Source organism: Cucurbita pepo, chromosome LG08 (assembly GCF_002806865.2).
Source record: "Cucurbita pepo subsp. pepo cultivar mu-cu-16 chromosome LG08, ASM280686v2, whole genome shotgun sequence".
NCBI lineage: Eukaryota > Viridiplantae > Streptophyta > Magnoliopsida > Cucurbitales > Cucurbitaceae > Cucurbita > Cucurbita pepo.
In genome coordinates, this window is record NC_036645.1 from 745458 (window position 1) to 763381 (window position 17924).

At 37.0% G+C, this 17924-nt stretch overlaps 2 protein-coding genes across 2 annotated transcripts; one reads left to right on the plus strand and one right to left on the minus strand.

Moving 5' to 3' along the window:
• Positions 1 to 1895: 1895 nt before the first annotated feature.
• LOC111800774 (transcription factor bHLH62-like) lies at positions 1896 to 4589 on the plus strand. Its single transcript, XM_023684615.1, has 8 exons — positions 1896 to 2960; positions 3054 to 3251; positions 3345 to 3410; positions 3494 to 3562; positions 3647 to 3718; positions 3806 to 3958; positions 4045 to 4123; positions 4209 to 4589. The coding sequence occupies exons 1-8, from the start codon at positions 2178 to 2180 to the stop codon at positions 4229 to 4231; spliced, it is 1443 nt and encodes a 480-aa protein (XP_023540383.1). The 5' UTR covers positions 1896 to 2177; the 3' UTR covers positions 4232 to 4589.
• Positions 4590 to 8906: 4317 nt separating this feature from the next.
• LOC111801198 (kinesin-like protein KIN-12B) lies at positions 8907 to 16806 on the minus strand. The gene is made up of 16 exons (XM_023685206.1): positions 16388 to 16806; positions 15905 to 16042; positions 15730 to 15813; positions 15512 to 15637; positions 15368 to 15427; positions 15231 to 15284; positions 15000 to 15092; positions 14289 to 14384; positions 13860 to 14005; positions 13073 to 13222; positions 12858 to 12987; positions 11505 to 12767; positions 11326 to 11424; positions 11073 to 11225; positions 10208 to 11005; positions 8907 to 9381 (listed from the first exon to the last, which is right to left on the minus strand). Exons 1-16 carry the CDS (start codon positions 16688 to 16690, stop codon positions 9127 to 9129), a joined length of 3948 nt encoding a protein of 1315 aa, XP_023540974.1. The 5' UTR covers positions 16691 to 16806; the 3' UTR covers positions 8907 to 9126.
• Between the last annotated feature and the right edge of the window lie 1118 nt (positions 16807 to 17924).

Sequence of the window (17924 nt, forward strand, 5' to 3'; positions counted from 1 at the left end):
TTTTGACATTACTGCCCTATCGTTGAAGGCGCGTGTCATGCACATGCAAATTCAAATTCAAATTCAAATGAAATGCATCCAAATTTCCACTTTTCATTACTTTCATTTTATTTATTAATTCTAGGTTTTATATTTAAATTAAATATATATTTATTTTTTTGCATTTATTATTGGATAAATTTCAATAAATTAAATTTAGATTAAAACTAATTTCCTTTTTCATCTTTTTTTTTTTAAATTTTAAATAAATTATTTGGTGAAAATGATGTTTATTTTATTTTTTATTAGTTAAAAAAAATTGTTTGAATTATTAAAAAATATTATGAATTTTAATATCTAAAATAGATTTATTTATAATTCATGTGATTAATTTTTTTTTTACATAAATATATTTAAGATTAATAAAATAAAAAATGCATATATTATTGGATTTTTTAATTAATTCACATCTTGGTTTTAAATTATTAAATAAACATATGTTTATTTTAATGAGCTCAAAATCTTCCCTATAAAAAAAATAATAATTTAAAAAGGTTAGTTATTAAACTTTTTTTTAAATAATAATAATAATAATAAATAAATAAATTATACCGAACAAGTCCTCACCCAACCCCTTTGTTAGGGGTCCAAGTTGGCTTCCAATTTGATTCTAATAGATTTGAAATCAAAATTAGGTTTGGAATTAATTTTTTTTTTTATTATTTATAATTATAAGATTTGAAATGATATTTGATCTCAAATCCTATTTTTTTAAATATGAAATTCTAACCTAGGCTACTCGAGACAGTTATAAATGTGGGGGCGACAAATCAAATCTTTATCTTTATGGAAGAGATAATGTGAGCTCCCACGTCGGTTGGAGACGAGAATGAAACATTCTTTATAACGGTGTGGATATCTTTCCCTAGTACACGCGTTTTAAAACTTTGAGAGGAAACCCGAAAGGAAAAGTCCAAAGAGAACATTGGCAGTGGACAGAAAGGTTTTCACACCCTTATAATATTTCGCTATTCTCTCTCCACTTTCATAATATTTCAACACGAGACATTCGAGTAAAAAGAACACTACATTAATAAACTGAAATTTTGTAACGACACAAGTCTACCGCTAGTAGATATTGTCCTCTTTGGGCCTTCCCTTTTGGGCTTTCCCCTCAAGGGTTTAAAACGCGATAAAGGTTTCCACACCCTTATAAATGGTCTTCTGTTCTCCTCCCCAACCAATAATGTGGGACATCACTCTAAATGCACGACATTGTCAAGCTTCTCGCTATTCCTCAAAGGGGGTAGACATGAGGCGGTGTGCCAGTAAGGACGCTGGGCTCCAAAGGGAGTGAATTTGGTGGCGGTTCCACATCGATTAGAGAAAAGAACGAGTGCTAGCGAGGACGCTGGCCCCTAAAGAGGGTGGATAGTGATGTCTCACATTATTGGTTGGGGAGGAGAACAGAAGACCCTTTACAAGGGCGTGGGAACCTTCCTGTAGCAAACCCGTTGAGGGGAAGCTCGAAAGGGAAAACCCAAAGAGAACAATATCTGCTACCGGTGGATCTGAGTCGTTACAGATTATATCCGAATAATAACAGTACTAAAAATATAAAATGCACAGGAATGTCGGAGTCATTAGATGTCAAATTTGCAATTTTTTTTAGTTCAACCTGTGTAAGGCTCGAGAATTCAAACGTCAAATATTTTTAATTAAAAATATAGGAGTTAAGTGAATAATTAATTATGTGACATTATTATATTAATTATTATGGAATTTTGAATTAAAATTTGAATATTTTAATATATATTATTTAATAGAATTTTTAATTTTTTTAAAAAAAGGAGAAAAAAAAGTCAAAGAGACATTTCGTTCCCTTTATTATCTATGTTGCTTCCGTTCCACTTCCCCACATTTCTCACTCCATTTCTCTCTGTATTTGCTTTCTCTCTCCTCTCTCTCTCTCTCTCCTCTTCTCTTTTTAATCTGCTCTTCATTTTGAGCCCACGAACTAACGAAGAAATCATTTCATTGTTGTTGCTTCTTTATCTCAAAAATCTCCCCTCGCCATTGTTGTTCTTGTTTTCTTGCAGAGGAAGTATTTGGGTAGGGTTTTTTTTTGTTCTGTTTTCTGTTGATTTTTTGGTTTTGGCACAATTCTTCATCGGAAATTTGTGTGATTCTTCGTCGATATGGAGAAGGAGTTCTTCATGAACGATGGAAGTAGTTTTTATGGGATGGATTCGAGTGTGTTGTTCAATTCCAATTGGGAAAATTCGATGGATCAGAGCGATCTCTTTGAGTCTACTTTGAGTTCGATTGTGTCTTCTCCGGCGAATTCACACGCCGGGGCTGTAATCGGCGGTGGAAGTGGCGGCGGCGGCGGCGACAACTTGATGATGCGAGAATTGATTGGAAGGCTTGGAAGCATTTGTAGTTCTGGTGAGATTTCGCCTCATTCTTACATTGGTGGGACGAACAATAATAGTACCAATACTTCTTGTTACAATACGCCTTTGAATTCCCCTCCGATGAAAGGAAATTTATCTGTCGGTCACCATCAAAATCTGGCTCCATTTTCGGCTGATCCAGGTTTCGCTGAAAGGGTTGCGAGATTTTCTTGCTTTGGGAACAAGAATCTTGCAGTGAATGGGCAATTGTGTTCTAATGAAACTCAAGAATTGAGCAACAAATCAATGGCTGGAGCTGGTGTGGAATCTGGCAAGCTTTCTAGGGTTTCAAGTAACAAATCCTTCAATGTTAGTGGAATTGGATCTCAAATGGGAGTTCAGAAGGGGAATTCTATGGCTAACAAGAAAGTTATGAACAGGTTTTCGAGGTCTTCGACCCCTGAAAACGACGATTCGCGGGAGGGATCGTCGGTTTCGGAGCAGATTACAGCTGGGGAATTAGGATTCAAAGTTAACACTAGGAAAAGGAAATCAGCTCAAACCGGTGAAGCAAAGAATGTGAAGGTATATGTTTACAAATTTTGCATTTCCTTTCAAAAATCTGTATCTGCTGATGAACTCAATGGAAAAAAATGGCACTAAAAGTTGTTGTTTCAGGCTGCAGGGGAGAATCGTGAACCAAATGGCAAGAAAATCAAACCAGAGATGGATGCTGCAAAGGGGAAGGCTGAGGCAAAAGATGCAACTCAGAAACAAAACAATGATAATTCAAAGCCTCCAGAGCCTCCAAAGGATTATATCCATGTTAGAGCTAAAAGGGGTCAAGCTACTGATAGCCATAGTTTAGCTGAAAGAGTAAGAGTCAAAACACTCGTTGTATATAACTCGTTTCACACTCGAGTTTGATTCGAATGCTCACAATTCCTGTTTTCGTTGTCGTTCGTGCAGATCCGACGAGAGAAAATCAGCAAACGGATGAAGTTTCTTCAAGATCTCGTCCCCGGTTGCGATAAGGTACTTGGATCTTAAAATTCTTAAACATGAGATCATTGGTATGAAAATCGAGTTCTAAAGTCAAGTCGTTTTTTCGCTTACAGATAACTGGGAAGGCAGTGATGCTTGATGAAATTATAAACTATGTACAATCGTTGCAGCACCAAGTTGAGGTAATCATCAAATATTCAAACGATCTGCCATAGTTCTTTATGTTCATATCTATAGTTTTCTAAGTTGAGTTAGAATTTCTGCAGTTTCTTTCAATGAAATTGGCTACTGTCAATCCAAGGATGGATTTTAACATGGAAACTCTTTTGCCAAAGGATGTAAGTGAAAAACAAACCATTTTTTAGTGGTTAACTTGGTGAAACACTTCTGGGTTACGACTAATTTTGTGTGATAACATATCTCAGATCTTCAAAGGTTCGAGTTCGTTACCGCATACGACTTACCCTATTGATTCGTCTGTGCCCACATTTGCATATGAGTATCAATCTATGAACATTCCTCCTCTTCATAGTGATCAAACGCAGGGTGGATACCGCGAAATGGGGAATGGAATCCAAGTAAATTGCTAATCTGTTTCCTAAATGTATTGAAACTAATATCTTCGCATAGCATAGTCTAAAAATCATCTCTGAATTGCTATCAGATTTCCAAGTTTTGGGAGGATGAACTCCACAGTGTAGTTCAGATGGGTTATGGACAAACCCAGCTGCAGAATCCTCATGGTAAGATAGGCATAGAACTTTTAGCTTTTCGGGTTTAATTCAATCGGAAATCTCGTAACTGAATTTGAAGGTATTATGGGTGCAGGTGAGATGAAAAGTGAATTGTAAAAGAATGAAAGAACAAACTGGTGAAATCCATGGCGGCCCCCCCACGGCGAGTGAGGCTTTGTGTACATAGAGAGGGATTCCAGTTGCATTTTTTTGTTGTTTCTGAACATTATGTATCAGCCACTCATTCTTTTGGAGAGCTCTTCAAGAACTAATTGCAAGAACTAATTGCAGCAGCAGCAGCAGCAAAGCTGATGGTGGCCTCAAGTTTTTATCAGACCACATTTGAATGCTTTCTCTTTATAGCCATTTGTAAAAGTAGTGTTGGAAAAGACTGAAAAGTTGTGATATCTCAATCCAGCCCCCTGTGTATTACCATTACTCATAAATCATAAATCTTATCATTGTTCTTCTCACACAAATCTCTCTCTCTCTGACTGTTATTGTTTCTCTGTTTCTGGCCTTGTTGTGGGACTTGTTTGTAGAAAGCACTTTTGAATGAACGAGTTTGTAACAGCTGAGCCTACTGCTAGTAGATGTTGTCCTCTTTGAGCTTCCTCTCAAAGTTTTTAAAACACGGGAGAAGTCCCCACACCCTTATAAAGAATGAATGTTGATGTGGGATCTCACAGTCCACCCTCTCCCTTCGAAGCTCAGTGTCCTCGCTGGCATTCGTTCCTCTCTCAATCAATGTGGGATCTCACAATCCATTCTCTCCTTTCGGGACTCATCGTCCTCGTTGGCACTCGTTCCTCTCTCCAATCGATGTGAGATCTCACAATCTACTCTCTTTCAAGACCCAGCGTCCTCGCTGACATTCGTTCCTCTCTCCAATCGATGTGAGATCTCGTAGAGTTGCTTTCAAGTACAGCGGGAGAAGGTTTAATTGGATGATGGACCCATTTAGATGATATTATGCTAAGTTAAATGGCGTAAGTTGTGGGGAAAATTGATTCTTACTTGAAACCAGCTGTTGTGTGTAGGGACATTTGGACTCCCAAGTCCAAAATAATGAAATCAAAAGAGTACTAAACAAAAAAGAAAATGCTTCTCTTAACTGGAATCCAATCCAAACCCACTTTGAATTTTCTTATCTCTACCAAATCACACCTAAAGACACCCTTTTTCCTCTTCTTTTTCCCTTTTCAATGGAGCTTTCATTGCCCAAACCTCTCAACTACTTCACAAACTAAAACCAAAACATTTATTAGTTTATAAAGCAATCTATAGTGGGGTTCATACGTAGATGGATACCCTTTCTTTGTAGGTACCATACCTTTTCACCAAAGGGCTTCTTTCTTCCCCCTTTTCCTTTCTTACTTCAAATACTTTCTTCGTCTCTCTTCTCTCGTCCAGAAAAATTCTCGACGTTTGAATCTTTTTTTTACGTACTTCAATTCATACTATGGAATAAGGTTATATGACCCAAGAACATTTTATGTTCAATTTTCTTTCTCGATTCATAGATGTTACGAGATCCCACGTCGGTTAAAGAAGTAAACGAAACATTTCTTATAAGGGTGTGCAAACCTCTTCCCAGTAGACGTGTTTTAAAACTTTGAGAGAAGCCTAGAAAAGGAAAGCTTAAGCTTTCCCTATTTTCCTCGGCCTAATACTATCTTTGTCCCTCTCAACTCTTGATTTTTTGGAGATGCACGATGTTCAAGTGTATATACACTTTGACAAATAATGTCAAGCAATAGACAGTATCAATACTTGTTAACCGAGTATGGCTCGACTAGTTTAAACGTTTATCTTCCATTAAAAGGTCAGAAGTTCAAATCTCTCCACTACTCATGATGTTGAACTAAAAGAAAAGATAGATCAGCCAAAGACAAGAATCAAACATGTACAATCTCAAAGATCATTACAATTAGAATCATAATTGGGATTAGAACTCGACAAATGAAGATTTAGCATTTTAAACCAAAAATAAAACAAAAGTGATTAAAGTCAATAAAAAATCATTTTGATTAATTGTAATTACTTCACCCCAAGATATTGTTAGGTTAATGATAGATTTTGAGAATCATAGTGACAATGACATGAAATAAAAAACCCTAACTTTAAAACTTTATTTGTAGGCAAAACATTATGAAGGTGAGTGATTGGATGTAATTTGTTCTTATTCTTCATAAATTATAAATAAAAAAAATTAGGAAGATCGAAACTAAAATACCATTTTGGTCCCTGAAAAACTTTTTCGATTATTTCATTTTAGTCCCTAATACCTTAAATGTTACGGTTTTATTAGTTTTCAAATTCTCCATTTTAGTCTCGAGAATTTTCAAATACCCTAAAACTATTACTATTCATTATGAATCATTCGTAACTTACTTGAGCTATGAACTTTCGTTCAGGGTTCATGGTCTAAAAATAGAATGTTTGAGCGTTTAAGCGAAAACGACAGGGTTCAAATAGATATTTTTAAAAATAATTTTTCTGGAAACTAAAAGATGGGACGATAGGTTTGATAATTACAAGGTTGATGGAACTATTATTGTTATGATATATTTGGAATGAATGAATGCTTTACCTAACCATAATTGGAACAAAGACCTTTTTTTTTTTTGTTACCTTTCTATTATGTTTGATTCTTTCATTTAAAGATGCAATTTCAGTGTCATTTGGATTCAAACTTTGCCCCTTTTTTCTTGGGGTTATAGCTTCAACTCCAAGCACTATCCCTGTTGATCCATAACACAACATAGTACAGACAATAAGACAATGAGAAATGTATGTGTGTAATTAAATATGACAGCCTCTCGTGAGAGGTAATGCCGAGAAGTTATCAGAGAGGTTAGAACAATGTGATTGACGATTTTATAATTAAATATGACGACTTTGTTGAATAATGCCTTCCTGTCAAATCCAAACTTTCCCTTGTTCCTTACAAAAGAAAAATCCTCTCTAAGTCTCTTGTTTTCTTGCTATTATTTGAAGGGTTGAAACGATTTGGTCGGCAGTTTTACACGGTTGAATATATAATAAACGCATCTAATAATTAGAATAATGTAACGACTTTGTTGAATAATGTTTTCTAGCCCGGACCAAATAGAAAAGACTCTCCCTTTCATAAGAGAAAACACTCTCCCTTAGCTGAAAGGCTTGGTAATGAATGTCTAAGAGAATCCAATGATTAAAACCGCTCAAACCCACTACTAATAGATATTGTTCTCTTTAGGTTTTCCCTTCAGGGGTTCCCCTCACGGTTTTAAAATGCGTCCACTAGGAAAAAATTTCCACACCCTTACAAGGAATGTTTCGTTCCCCTCTCCAACCGATGTGGAACCTCACAATTGCACACTATGCAACATGACAACTTTGTTGAATAATGTTTTTCTACCGAGGCCTAGTACGGAACGAGGGGAGGGTCCAATAATCATACCATTGCAGTAAAAAAAGAAAACCCATGTCTTTCCTAAGAGAGAATCTTCTCTTTCGAAAAGTTCTCTTATATTCTCTAGTTGTGGATAAAGTATTGGAAGGGTTAGAACACGTTAGAAATTTTACGCGGTTGGATGAAAGAGCATCCAATAATTAAGAAGGGGCAACCATGTTGTGGTCTATGACAGCCACATTCAATAATTTTCACACGGTGTAACCAAACTCAGGAAACTTTCTCACTCTAAAAATCTCATCTCTCACTAACAAGAACCAAACAGCCCCCTTCTCTCCATTCCACCAAGAAAAAGAAAGCTCTTTCTCTCTCTCTCTCTCGCCATCACATAGCTGGAATTGTCTCCCAATGGTCACTTTCAAAATTCATTTCCATCTTTAAATTATGATGGGTCAGTTGTTCCTACTCTCATAGAGCTAGAGAGAGAGAATGGGCATTAAATATATGAAATCTGTGAGTTCCAATTGGGAGATGAAAGGATGAATGGATGGCTAGGGTTGAGAGCCCTACTTGTTTTTCTTTGTCTGTAAAGAGCCTATTTCTTTAAGAGAGAGAAAGAGAAAGAAATGATCCTCTGTAGAGAGAGAAAGTGGGACAAAGCCACAAGCATCCTGTTCTATGGTCTCCATGGCGTTAATAAATCAAAATGGTCTGTTCTTATTTGAGGAAGAGAAGTGCCAATGAACTGTCTGTCTGTTTGGTTTCACAGACATATTTCACTGATCCTTCTGAACATTGCTTCCTATCCATTTGACAACAAAACCAAATCAATAAATGAGAACAGCTCCAATTTCAGGTCTCCTCTCATTTTTTTTTTTTTTCCTTTCTCACAAGAGGGAATGAAATAACAATGAACTTTGATGATTGGCTACCATTATTATGCCAAAACTCTAAACATTATCTCTGCTCCTTTACTTTGGGGTCCATCCGTTATCCTTTTTGCATTAACACCACAATTTGGGACTCATTCCATGGTACCCATTGAACAGCTACTCCCAAGGAAGAATATCTTAACCTCTAATAGAGAGCAGAGAAATTGAATGGTGAAGAACAATGCAAGCCATTTGTCAACAAGCTGACAACATGTCAGAATGACAATGAACTTTGCAGATATGAATACAAACTAAGAATCTATTCTCAAGATTTCTCTCCTTAAGAAACAAAATATTGAGAGATATTTAATAAGCTAATATCAGAAGGAATAAAGCCCAACATTACTTATCTAAAGAGTTGGTGGATTTCGATGGTAATCCTAATGAATGTGACATGAGAAGCAAGAAATATTGCAACTCGCATATTTGTCGAAACTAAGAGGCTTAAAATGTTGATGGGAGGGACACAATGAAAGAATTCTACGATTCATTCCACCCCTTATGAACTTCCAGAATTTGAATTTGAATTTGAATACAGACAATGGGGGAACTAGCACATAGTTCTCCTCATAATCAGAAGTAATAGCTATTGGGAACACGAACAAAGAGGGTTATATTGAACAACCTATATATAATGGGAAATTTACGGGTGACATGTATCTGGTTGCCAAAACTTTTTCATCCTATATGTTGCATCTATCATATCCAGAAAACCAGGAAGGTTCTGAGAGTTTAGGTAGCTCACCATCATCACCATTGTAGAATGGCTCAAATTCCTCTCTCCAGCCCTGATCGAGGGTTTCGTCTATGTCGTATTTGGCTTTGCTAGTTTCATCATCGTAAGCAGGCCTCGTAGCTTCCTTTTCGAGTTTTTTCTTCAATTTATCAATCTGCTTGTAGGCCTTCTCGACTTCTTGCTCAGCTTCAATTGCTCGCTTCTGCAGATGTCATCAAAAGAAGTTAGACCAAAATTTACTTAACAGAATGCTAGTTAGTTGATATATCCACTTATTAGAAGCAAGCATAAAATCAGGCACGAAACAATCCCTATTTTCATTCAACGTAGGCTGAGCCAGAAAATATACAAGGCATATCTTTTCTAAAAATATCCAACTGTAATGGAAGAAATGTGCAAGGTTTACGTATTAAATGTGCATTCGCCCGAAAATTAAGGCTCCCAGCAGTTCACGAAAATAGGGCTATATCATTTAACTTCGTCCAGAACTAATCAGGAGGATGGATAAGTCTTGCAAACAAATGAACAGAATTAACCAAATTTAACATCAAATGTTTCCTTTTTAGCACCACCAACTTCAGAACTAAGCAGGATAGTAAGTCTTGCACACGAAATACGTCTTTTAATCAAAACTGTCCAAAGATTCTGGTTTAAGTGATGTGTATGTCAATTTTTTTTGCCGCCCTTCATCTGTAACAACCATTTTAAATCAATTAATAATTTTATGTTCAACTCAAAATTGGACAACCTTGGTTCATAACTCCAACATGAAGAGTGTTATTGGACAACCTTCATTTAAATCATTATATTTCCCTTTTTAGCACCACCAACTTTAGAACGAGGCCTGGCACACTGAGTATATATAGATCATTAAGTAATTTTATGTTCAACTCGAAGTTGGACTACCTTAGTATGCCTTCTCCCATGTAAAAAGTAATATTTTTCCCCTAAAAGTTTTTTTTTTATTATTATCATTATCAATAACTTTATAATGAGACCTGGCAACCTATATCATTTTTTTAACTGACCTGAGCAGCAGCAACTCCATCTTCTGCTTCTTTTAACCGCACAAGCAATTCGCCCGCAGCCTGCACAGCTTCAGCAGTATCTCTCAATTGAGCTTGAAGCCCCTTGTTCTCATCTCTTAGATAGCGTCTTTCCCGTTCTCTTTCAACTTTTAGTGCAGAAATTTCAGCAGCAAGGGTGTTTATGAACTTGGATTCTGCACCCTTAACTCCTGCTCTAGCAGCTGCCTTTTTGACATCCCCAATTCCATCCTGTATCTTTCTATGTCTTAAAAGCAGTTGCATGTGCTTTTCTTCCAAGTCTGCATACTGTTCTAGTAACCGTGCATGCACTGCCATTGCCATTTGCATAGCTTCCTCCAACTCTTGAGCACATTTCTTCTCAGCTTCAAACTCTCGTTTTCTTTTTTCTGCTAGCAACCTGCTCGCTTCAAGTTCACTTCTCAGTTCCTCTGAAAGAGAGATCCACTTGCCCTCCGCCTCAGTCCAACGAACTCTCTCCTGTTCAAGTTTTTCCTCAACACTCTCTTCTATTAACTCTGGGATTGCACCAAGAGGTGTAGAGCTACTAGGTTCAGAATAAGTCAATTGCAAAAGAGACTTTTGCATTCGCGAGGATGTGGAAGGTGAATCAGTGTAATATTGCAGCTGACTTCTTAAATCCTGAATCTCTTCCATTAGCACTTCTCTCTCGCCCAAGTCACAGAAATTCCTATAACTTTGCAACTCATCTTGAACTTTTTTCAACTCCATTCGTGTCTGTAGGACTTCAGGGTGATTCTCATATTTTTCCTTTAAAACCTGTACATGCCAAAGTTAGAAATGAAATAATCTCTCAGGGGAAATATTTCTAGATAGAGACTCGAACCTTATGCTCATATTTGAGGGACAATAGTTCCTCCTCCATGAACTCCTCAGATGGTAAAACACCATCCATGAGGCTCTCAAGGCGAATAATTTTGTCTTCTCTGGCTTGCCCAAGTACAGCATTGCATTCTCTCTCATGTTTGTACTGTTGTACCTGCGAAAGGCAGCCCCCCCCAAGCAAAAGTCAAGCTAAATCAAAAGATATGGCCAGCAGGTCCAGGGGATAAAATACTGACAATCACGAAAGAACATACCAAACGGTTGAGTTGATTAATATCAAATGCTTGCTTGTTGCAGTATTCTTCAAGTGCCATTTCTCTTCTGATAGCCCCAGCAAGAACTTTCTCAACTGCCTGGAGAAGAACAAGAAAATATATAGATACATATATACACACTAAACAGCCGGAAAAAATGGAATATCAACTTCACATACTTTAGGAACTTGTATCCTGGACCTCTCAGCAGAGTCTGGACCATCCACAGGTACTAATTGCAGATCTGAGCTGCCTTTCTCCTCTCCAACCTCCAGCTGCTTTCTAATTCTGCAACAACTGCACATAAAAAGGTTTTCACCAGCAGCCTCATCACCGCATGATGTTTGCACGCCAACATCAATTTTGTTTATTGGCATATTAACCTTTTCTGCAGGTTTACATGAAAATCTGAATGAAGACCTTCTCAATGCTGAGCTCTGCCGACAACTATCAATAATTTCAAGCCCATTTCGGATGCTTGCAGCCAACTGCTCTGTAGTTACTGCAGTATTCTTACTCTGGGTAGACATTGATAGTGCATTAGCGGAGCTCCATCTCAAGGACTTTTCAAGTGGTTTTTGCAGAAGATCTAAGCCAAGCTTAGTCTCAGCTTGAAGATCTTTCTGTGAAGCAGACAACATCATTGAAGTCCTCAAGCTTTTCCTACTATCGCTGATTCTAGGTGAAGCACTTGCAGTAGGGGATTTAAGAGCTGGCGACACATCACAAGGAACTATGCTGAGACTTGGAGGAGAAACACAATTAAGAATTCCATTTGAGGAATTGTTGAGTGTATCTAAATCGGACTTGTTAGTCTGATATCCACTGAGAGGTTCAGAGGATGTACACAAGGGGCCATCTCCTGGAGTTTTTAGTTCTCCACTTTTTACTCCCTCCTCCATCAAAGAGCTCACAATATTATTCTCAGAAGGTTCACCTGAGAAGAGTTGGTCAAGCAAGTTTGTTGCTATTTGAGTTTGTGCTTCAAGGTTCTGATGGTTTGTCAAGTCAGCACTGGAACATACTGGAGTATCGTAAACCGGCTCTTCTGTTGTACCAACAATCATAACCTCGTCTTGTACAGATGTTTCCTCTTCCATGTTTACATCTAAAACATCAGAACTTTTCTTTCGATATTCAGTTCCAGAAAACTCATTTCCTTCTAAGGCAATTGATGAACCTAATTTAACAGTTTCAGTTTCCTTATCTTCACTAGCCTCAGAACCAGTATTTTGTTTGTCCAGTTGATCACAGAGCTTCTCAACAGCTTCCTCGTCAATTTCCATTTCTTCATCACCATCATCATCCACATGAGGTAATGTGATAGGACGACTTATACTAGATTTTAGTAGATATAAACTTCTACGGATCCATGCTGCAGAGTGTCCTCCATTTGCGTCATTTGAACTATTTCCATTTGACTTTAGTCTGTGTAGTTCATCCTATTAAACACCTCAGTTTAGTCACATTCTCAACTCAAACAGTACAAACATTACATGAGAAATTGTTAATACTAAGGACAAAAAGAGTACCCTGAGCTGCCGTATCACTTCACGCAAGTGATTCACATCATCTTGCATAACTTCATTAACAACAGCTTTGTTTTTTATAGCTTTTGCACGCTGGGCAAACCTCAATGTACTAAAACTTTCATTCTTGCAGCTGCAAAAACAACCCACGTAACTTTACATTTCAAGAAGGAAAATTTTCTTCAAGGTAAGAGGAAGCTCTGCAATATTATATTAACCTTTGTGATGGAGAAATGGCGCAAACCATCGCTAGTTTTGCATTTCCCCCAAGAGATTCTTGCAATAGGAAAGTGAGCCTGGAGTCTCTGTATGGGATGTGCCTTTGTTTTCCAGTTTGAGAAATCTCGGCAAGAATATTGATTAGATTCCTGTACCACAATCGTTTTCTTAATAAAATGGGAAAAAAAGACTCTTCGAGGCACATCCTTAGTGACACATGTCGACAAATTAGAACTTGAAATCAAAACACAAAATAGCTCAATTTAATAATCAAAACACAATAGCTCAATTTATTAATCCAAACACAAAAGAAGCTAAACTGCAAAAGTAATATCCTTCGCTAAAGTGTGTGCGCACTATCTAAAATTTGATGTTTTTCATGTTCAGCCGAGTCTTTTCCCGGAAGTTGAACATATGAAAACTACAATTCATAAAATAGTTTAATAATGTAATTTAATTCTTCATCATAGCAAAAGGAAAAGGATGCCAACTCTGTACAAATTCTATCCGACACTTCTCCTCTAATGTTTGGTATCCGATACTTCCCTAGATATCTAGCTTGTCAAATAAACTTGATCGTAGTGCTCCATTTCTCTATACATGAAACGAAAAATTAAATATTTGTTGATATTTTGTTCACTGAAGATGAAAATAATAAAACATGCAGCTGTATCAACTCTGATAAATAATTAGCCAAATAATTAACAATAAAAAAACTCCCTGGTAAGATCACTGCTTAAATGATAGATCTGAACTATATATTCCACTAGTGTTCATTGGTTATACCCAAGTTGCGAGAGTGATCTGTTGATATTTCCTGCTTCCTTCAAACGCTCCCCAGCTGCACCTGTTAGCTTCTGCCTCTCGGAACCAGCTAAATCAACAAGATTTATTCTACTCGTTTTAAAGCTACTTAAACCATCTGCCATCCTCTGCACAATAAAATCATTGTCAATCTATATTTTCCAAGTACCAATACTTGAATATAGAAAGATGGTACTCATGCATTTCCATTCTAAACAAACTGGATGATCATTATCCATTTTTTAAGTTACAGCGCCAATAGCTATTAATCTAATCTATTGATCAATGATCAATCATGACGACATTTACTTTTCACTTTTCATGTCGCAGACAACCTTGTATGATAAATTCTTTGATTTAAATCCAATGATACCATATTAAAAGATATTAGCAACATTCTTTTAGTATTACCTTGGATCGAGATTCAACAACACAGGTAAAAACAGTATGCGACCGCGAACTCTCAGAATTAATACTTGTTGCACCAGTCCTCCTATTTGATAAACCCTGCATAATTATTCTATGATTATAAATATATGTGATGTTTAAAACTATCGAAGTCAGTCTAAAAGGGTAACTAAAAAAGGTAGAAGAGTGGTGACCATGAACTGATGCAAATTTTCATAAATATCACTACAAAACTGATGACAAGCCTTTCAAATTTCGAGATTTGAAAAGATTGCTGTATGATGGAAGCACTAATCTAATCAGTGCATCACTAATCTAATTGGTTCTCATGCGGACGCAACGTAGAAAGAGGAAAAACCAAACAAATTCCAAATCAAGGTAGGCCAAATTACAATGATCCTTAGAAAGAAGAATCAATTAGCAATTTAACTTAATAATTTCAAAGCACAGGTTGTGTAAAGCCTAAATACAATCAAATATAGAGCTTATGGGTGCAATATATCATGGTTAAATCAAAGAGTTTTGGTTGTAATAACAGTAATTTATTATAATTGTTATAGAAAGGGTAATCTTTAACCAAGACGAAAAGATAATATAAATATATAATAATACCCTTAACATTTATATTTCAACTTTGTTTGTGTGTTTGCGTGTTAAGCTTGGTTGGGCGTGCACTTAGGTGCATGAATTAGCAGGATGAGGAAGATAATAAACCTTCATTAAAAGCTGAGTAACGTCTGCCATGGTTGATACACACTCCTCCGTTAGATTTTCAACATAAACACCAGACTTTACATCTTCTCTAATCTGAAAGATGAATCCAACAGAAGACAGAATAAGCTTCTCATATAACAGGAAGTAGAACCATTGTTTCTTCTCTATTCTTTTAGTTTACTATTTGGAGAGAAAGTGAGCTATTAAGAGACAGTAGGAATTATCATTAACCTGGAGGTTTCTCTGATTTGGATCCAATAAATCAGTGATTTGCTCATTGTAAATCTGCAACAAAGTTTCCATAGAATTTGAACGAATTCATAGATAAAATATGTAGATCATACTGTAGAAGACAATTGTTGTCCAACCTCGAGAAAAGAACAGGAACACTGATACTTAAGTAACTTGTCAGCATGCTTCACTTGTTCCTGCAATTTTAATCAAAGACTAAATAACGTGAGATTATGCACCATTACTTTCAAGAGTCTAAGGACTAAAACTTCTAAACCCACCTCATTTATACGAGCAAAAAGTCGTTCAAAAACACGGAAAGTTAAGCCTTTTTGTTCGTTTAATAAATTGTCATCTGACAAAGAATTGGTTGGACCCCACATGGTGTATGTCTTTCCACTTCCCGTCTGATTCAATGAGTACATAGGCATTTAGGATGAGAAAATAAACATCATAAAGTGCAAGGAACAGAAAGGTGGACGAAGGGATGTAGCCATACCTGTCCATATGCAAATACGGAACTGTTGAAACCTGCCATACAATTTTCAACTAGAGGTTCTCCTACAAGCTGGAAGATATCAAGCTGAAAACAGAATAAAACAAAAGTTAATCATTCACCCCGTATTTACAAATGCCCATCAAAAAGCTACAAAAGTGGTCATTAAAGATCGTACCTGCGTTGCCTCTGTGTCAGCAACAGCATCAAAAGTAAAGGTTTGGCCATTAATTGACAAAGAATCATCAGTAACTTTCTGTATTATATTATCCCCTTCGTCTCTATCCTTGCTCGATGGCCTCATCCGCACTACCACCTGAAAATCACAGACATAAATTATGTTTGGCAAGACAATATTGGCAGCTAGAACAAAAAATCCTCTTAAATTGAGAGTACATAATCTCTCCTTCTCCTGGCACTCATACCCCTCATCTCAGTTAACATAATGTAGAATCTTTTATCAATACAAGCCACAAATAAATCATAACAATAGGAAACACAGTTGAACATCCAGGTTTTAAGTAACATTACGGNAAAAAAAAAAAAAAAAAAAAAAACGGAGTCACTCACTATATTAGCTTAGTTAAGTTGCACAGAATGCGACTTCTATTAGCTTAGTTAAGTTGAACCATAACACACATAATTGCAACACGAAATGTACCTTCACACCAGAATCAGACAACCCAGGGATCGAATTCTCAGCAAGTGCCTCCATACTGAGCTTCCGCTTGAGTGGATTGGAAGACGGAGGACGGGGAGGGAGCGGGCTCTTCGACTTGGCCGGCGAGGGTTTGGAATCTGGAAGCATGGAGTTCGGATCTGAAGGCGGAGCATTCTCCTTGGAGGACTTGGGCTTCCTAGGGGGTCTTCCCTTGATTCCGGCGCTAGGGCACGACGAAGAAGGCTGGTCGGCGGCATGGGTATCTCGCAAGATACCGTTTCTTGGCTGCATAAAATGCTTCATTGGAAAGAAACGGCGAATTGGAGGAAGTAGAAATGGATTTGACAGAGAGAAAGAAGAGTGAAGATTGAGGAAGACAAGAGAGCGAGAGAGAAGGAAGAAGAGAGAGAAATAGCCGTTAGAGAAGAGAGAGAGAGGGAAGAAATTTGAAATGACAGAACACATTCCACATGCAAAACCTCCTTATTATAATACAGAAGAAAGAAGAAACCTTTTTTGAATTTCACGGGTTTGGATCTGGATCCTTCACACGGTTTCGGGTCGGGTTCGGGTGGACCCGATTCTTTATAAGCCTACCAAATTTCACTTGCTTTTGTCCTTCTTTATTCACTATTCCTTGATGTTTAATTGTTTTTTCAATTTATAATTAATAATAAATTTCCTTTTTTTTAGACTCGGGATCGGGAGAGAGAGCTTAGAACCTAATTTAGCTCAAAAGGGTCGGTTAGTCACTCTCGACGAACTCAAAATCCCGACTAGACCTTGTAATAAGTAAAATGTGTTAAAAGTCCAATTTGATGAGACCGAGCATAGCTTGATCTATGAAGAACTCTATTCTTAGACGGAGGACCAATTTGCATGCACCTCGACTATTGACCCAAGACGTTTTCATTTCCAATGTATTGAACGTTCTTTTTAAAATTTAATCCAAGCAAGCACACTCTAGTCCCCGCGATGTTTATTTTACGTCACTGTTTCGTCGGTTTTTTTTAAAAAAATTATAATTGGTTTCAGTTTGGAGCTAGTTAAGTTCGAAATTTGACTCAATATGTTCAAGAGTGAAAGATGGCAACTTGCCTTGGATTCTCATTTTCAAGCATGAACGAGTCTTGGTCCTTCACAATGAGCTAAATGAAGAAGATGCCAAGAGAGAATGGCAATAAACCATACACTTGAAGGGTCGATTGAGTCGTATATAAGTTGACCTATGTGGGTCAGTCAAGGTTGCAGAGACTGACCCATGTAGGTCAGTCGAGGCCTAACACGAACCAACTTAGGTGGATCGATCAAGGTCAAATCCTAGCAATATACTCATTGATGGGTGTCGCCACTATTTATAGTATTCTTTATTAACCAAAACGGAGATATGTGAATTAGAGAGGGCTACATGTGAATGCTCGTGACTCAATGCGTGTATATATATCTTAAAAATTTTCATTAAAACATCATAGGTATACGCTAAATAAAAACTTCAATCTACATACATTTTATTTATAAAAAAAAAAAAAAACATCAG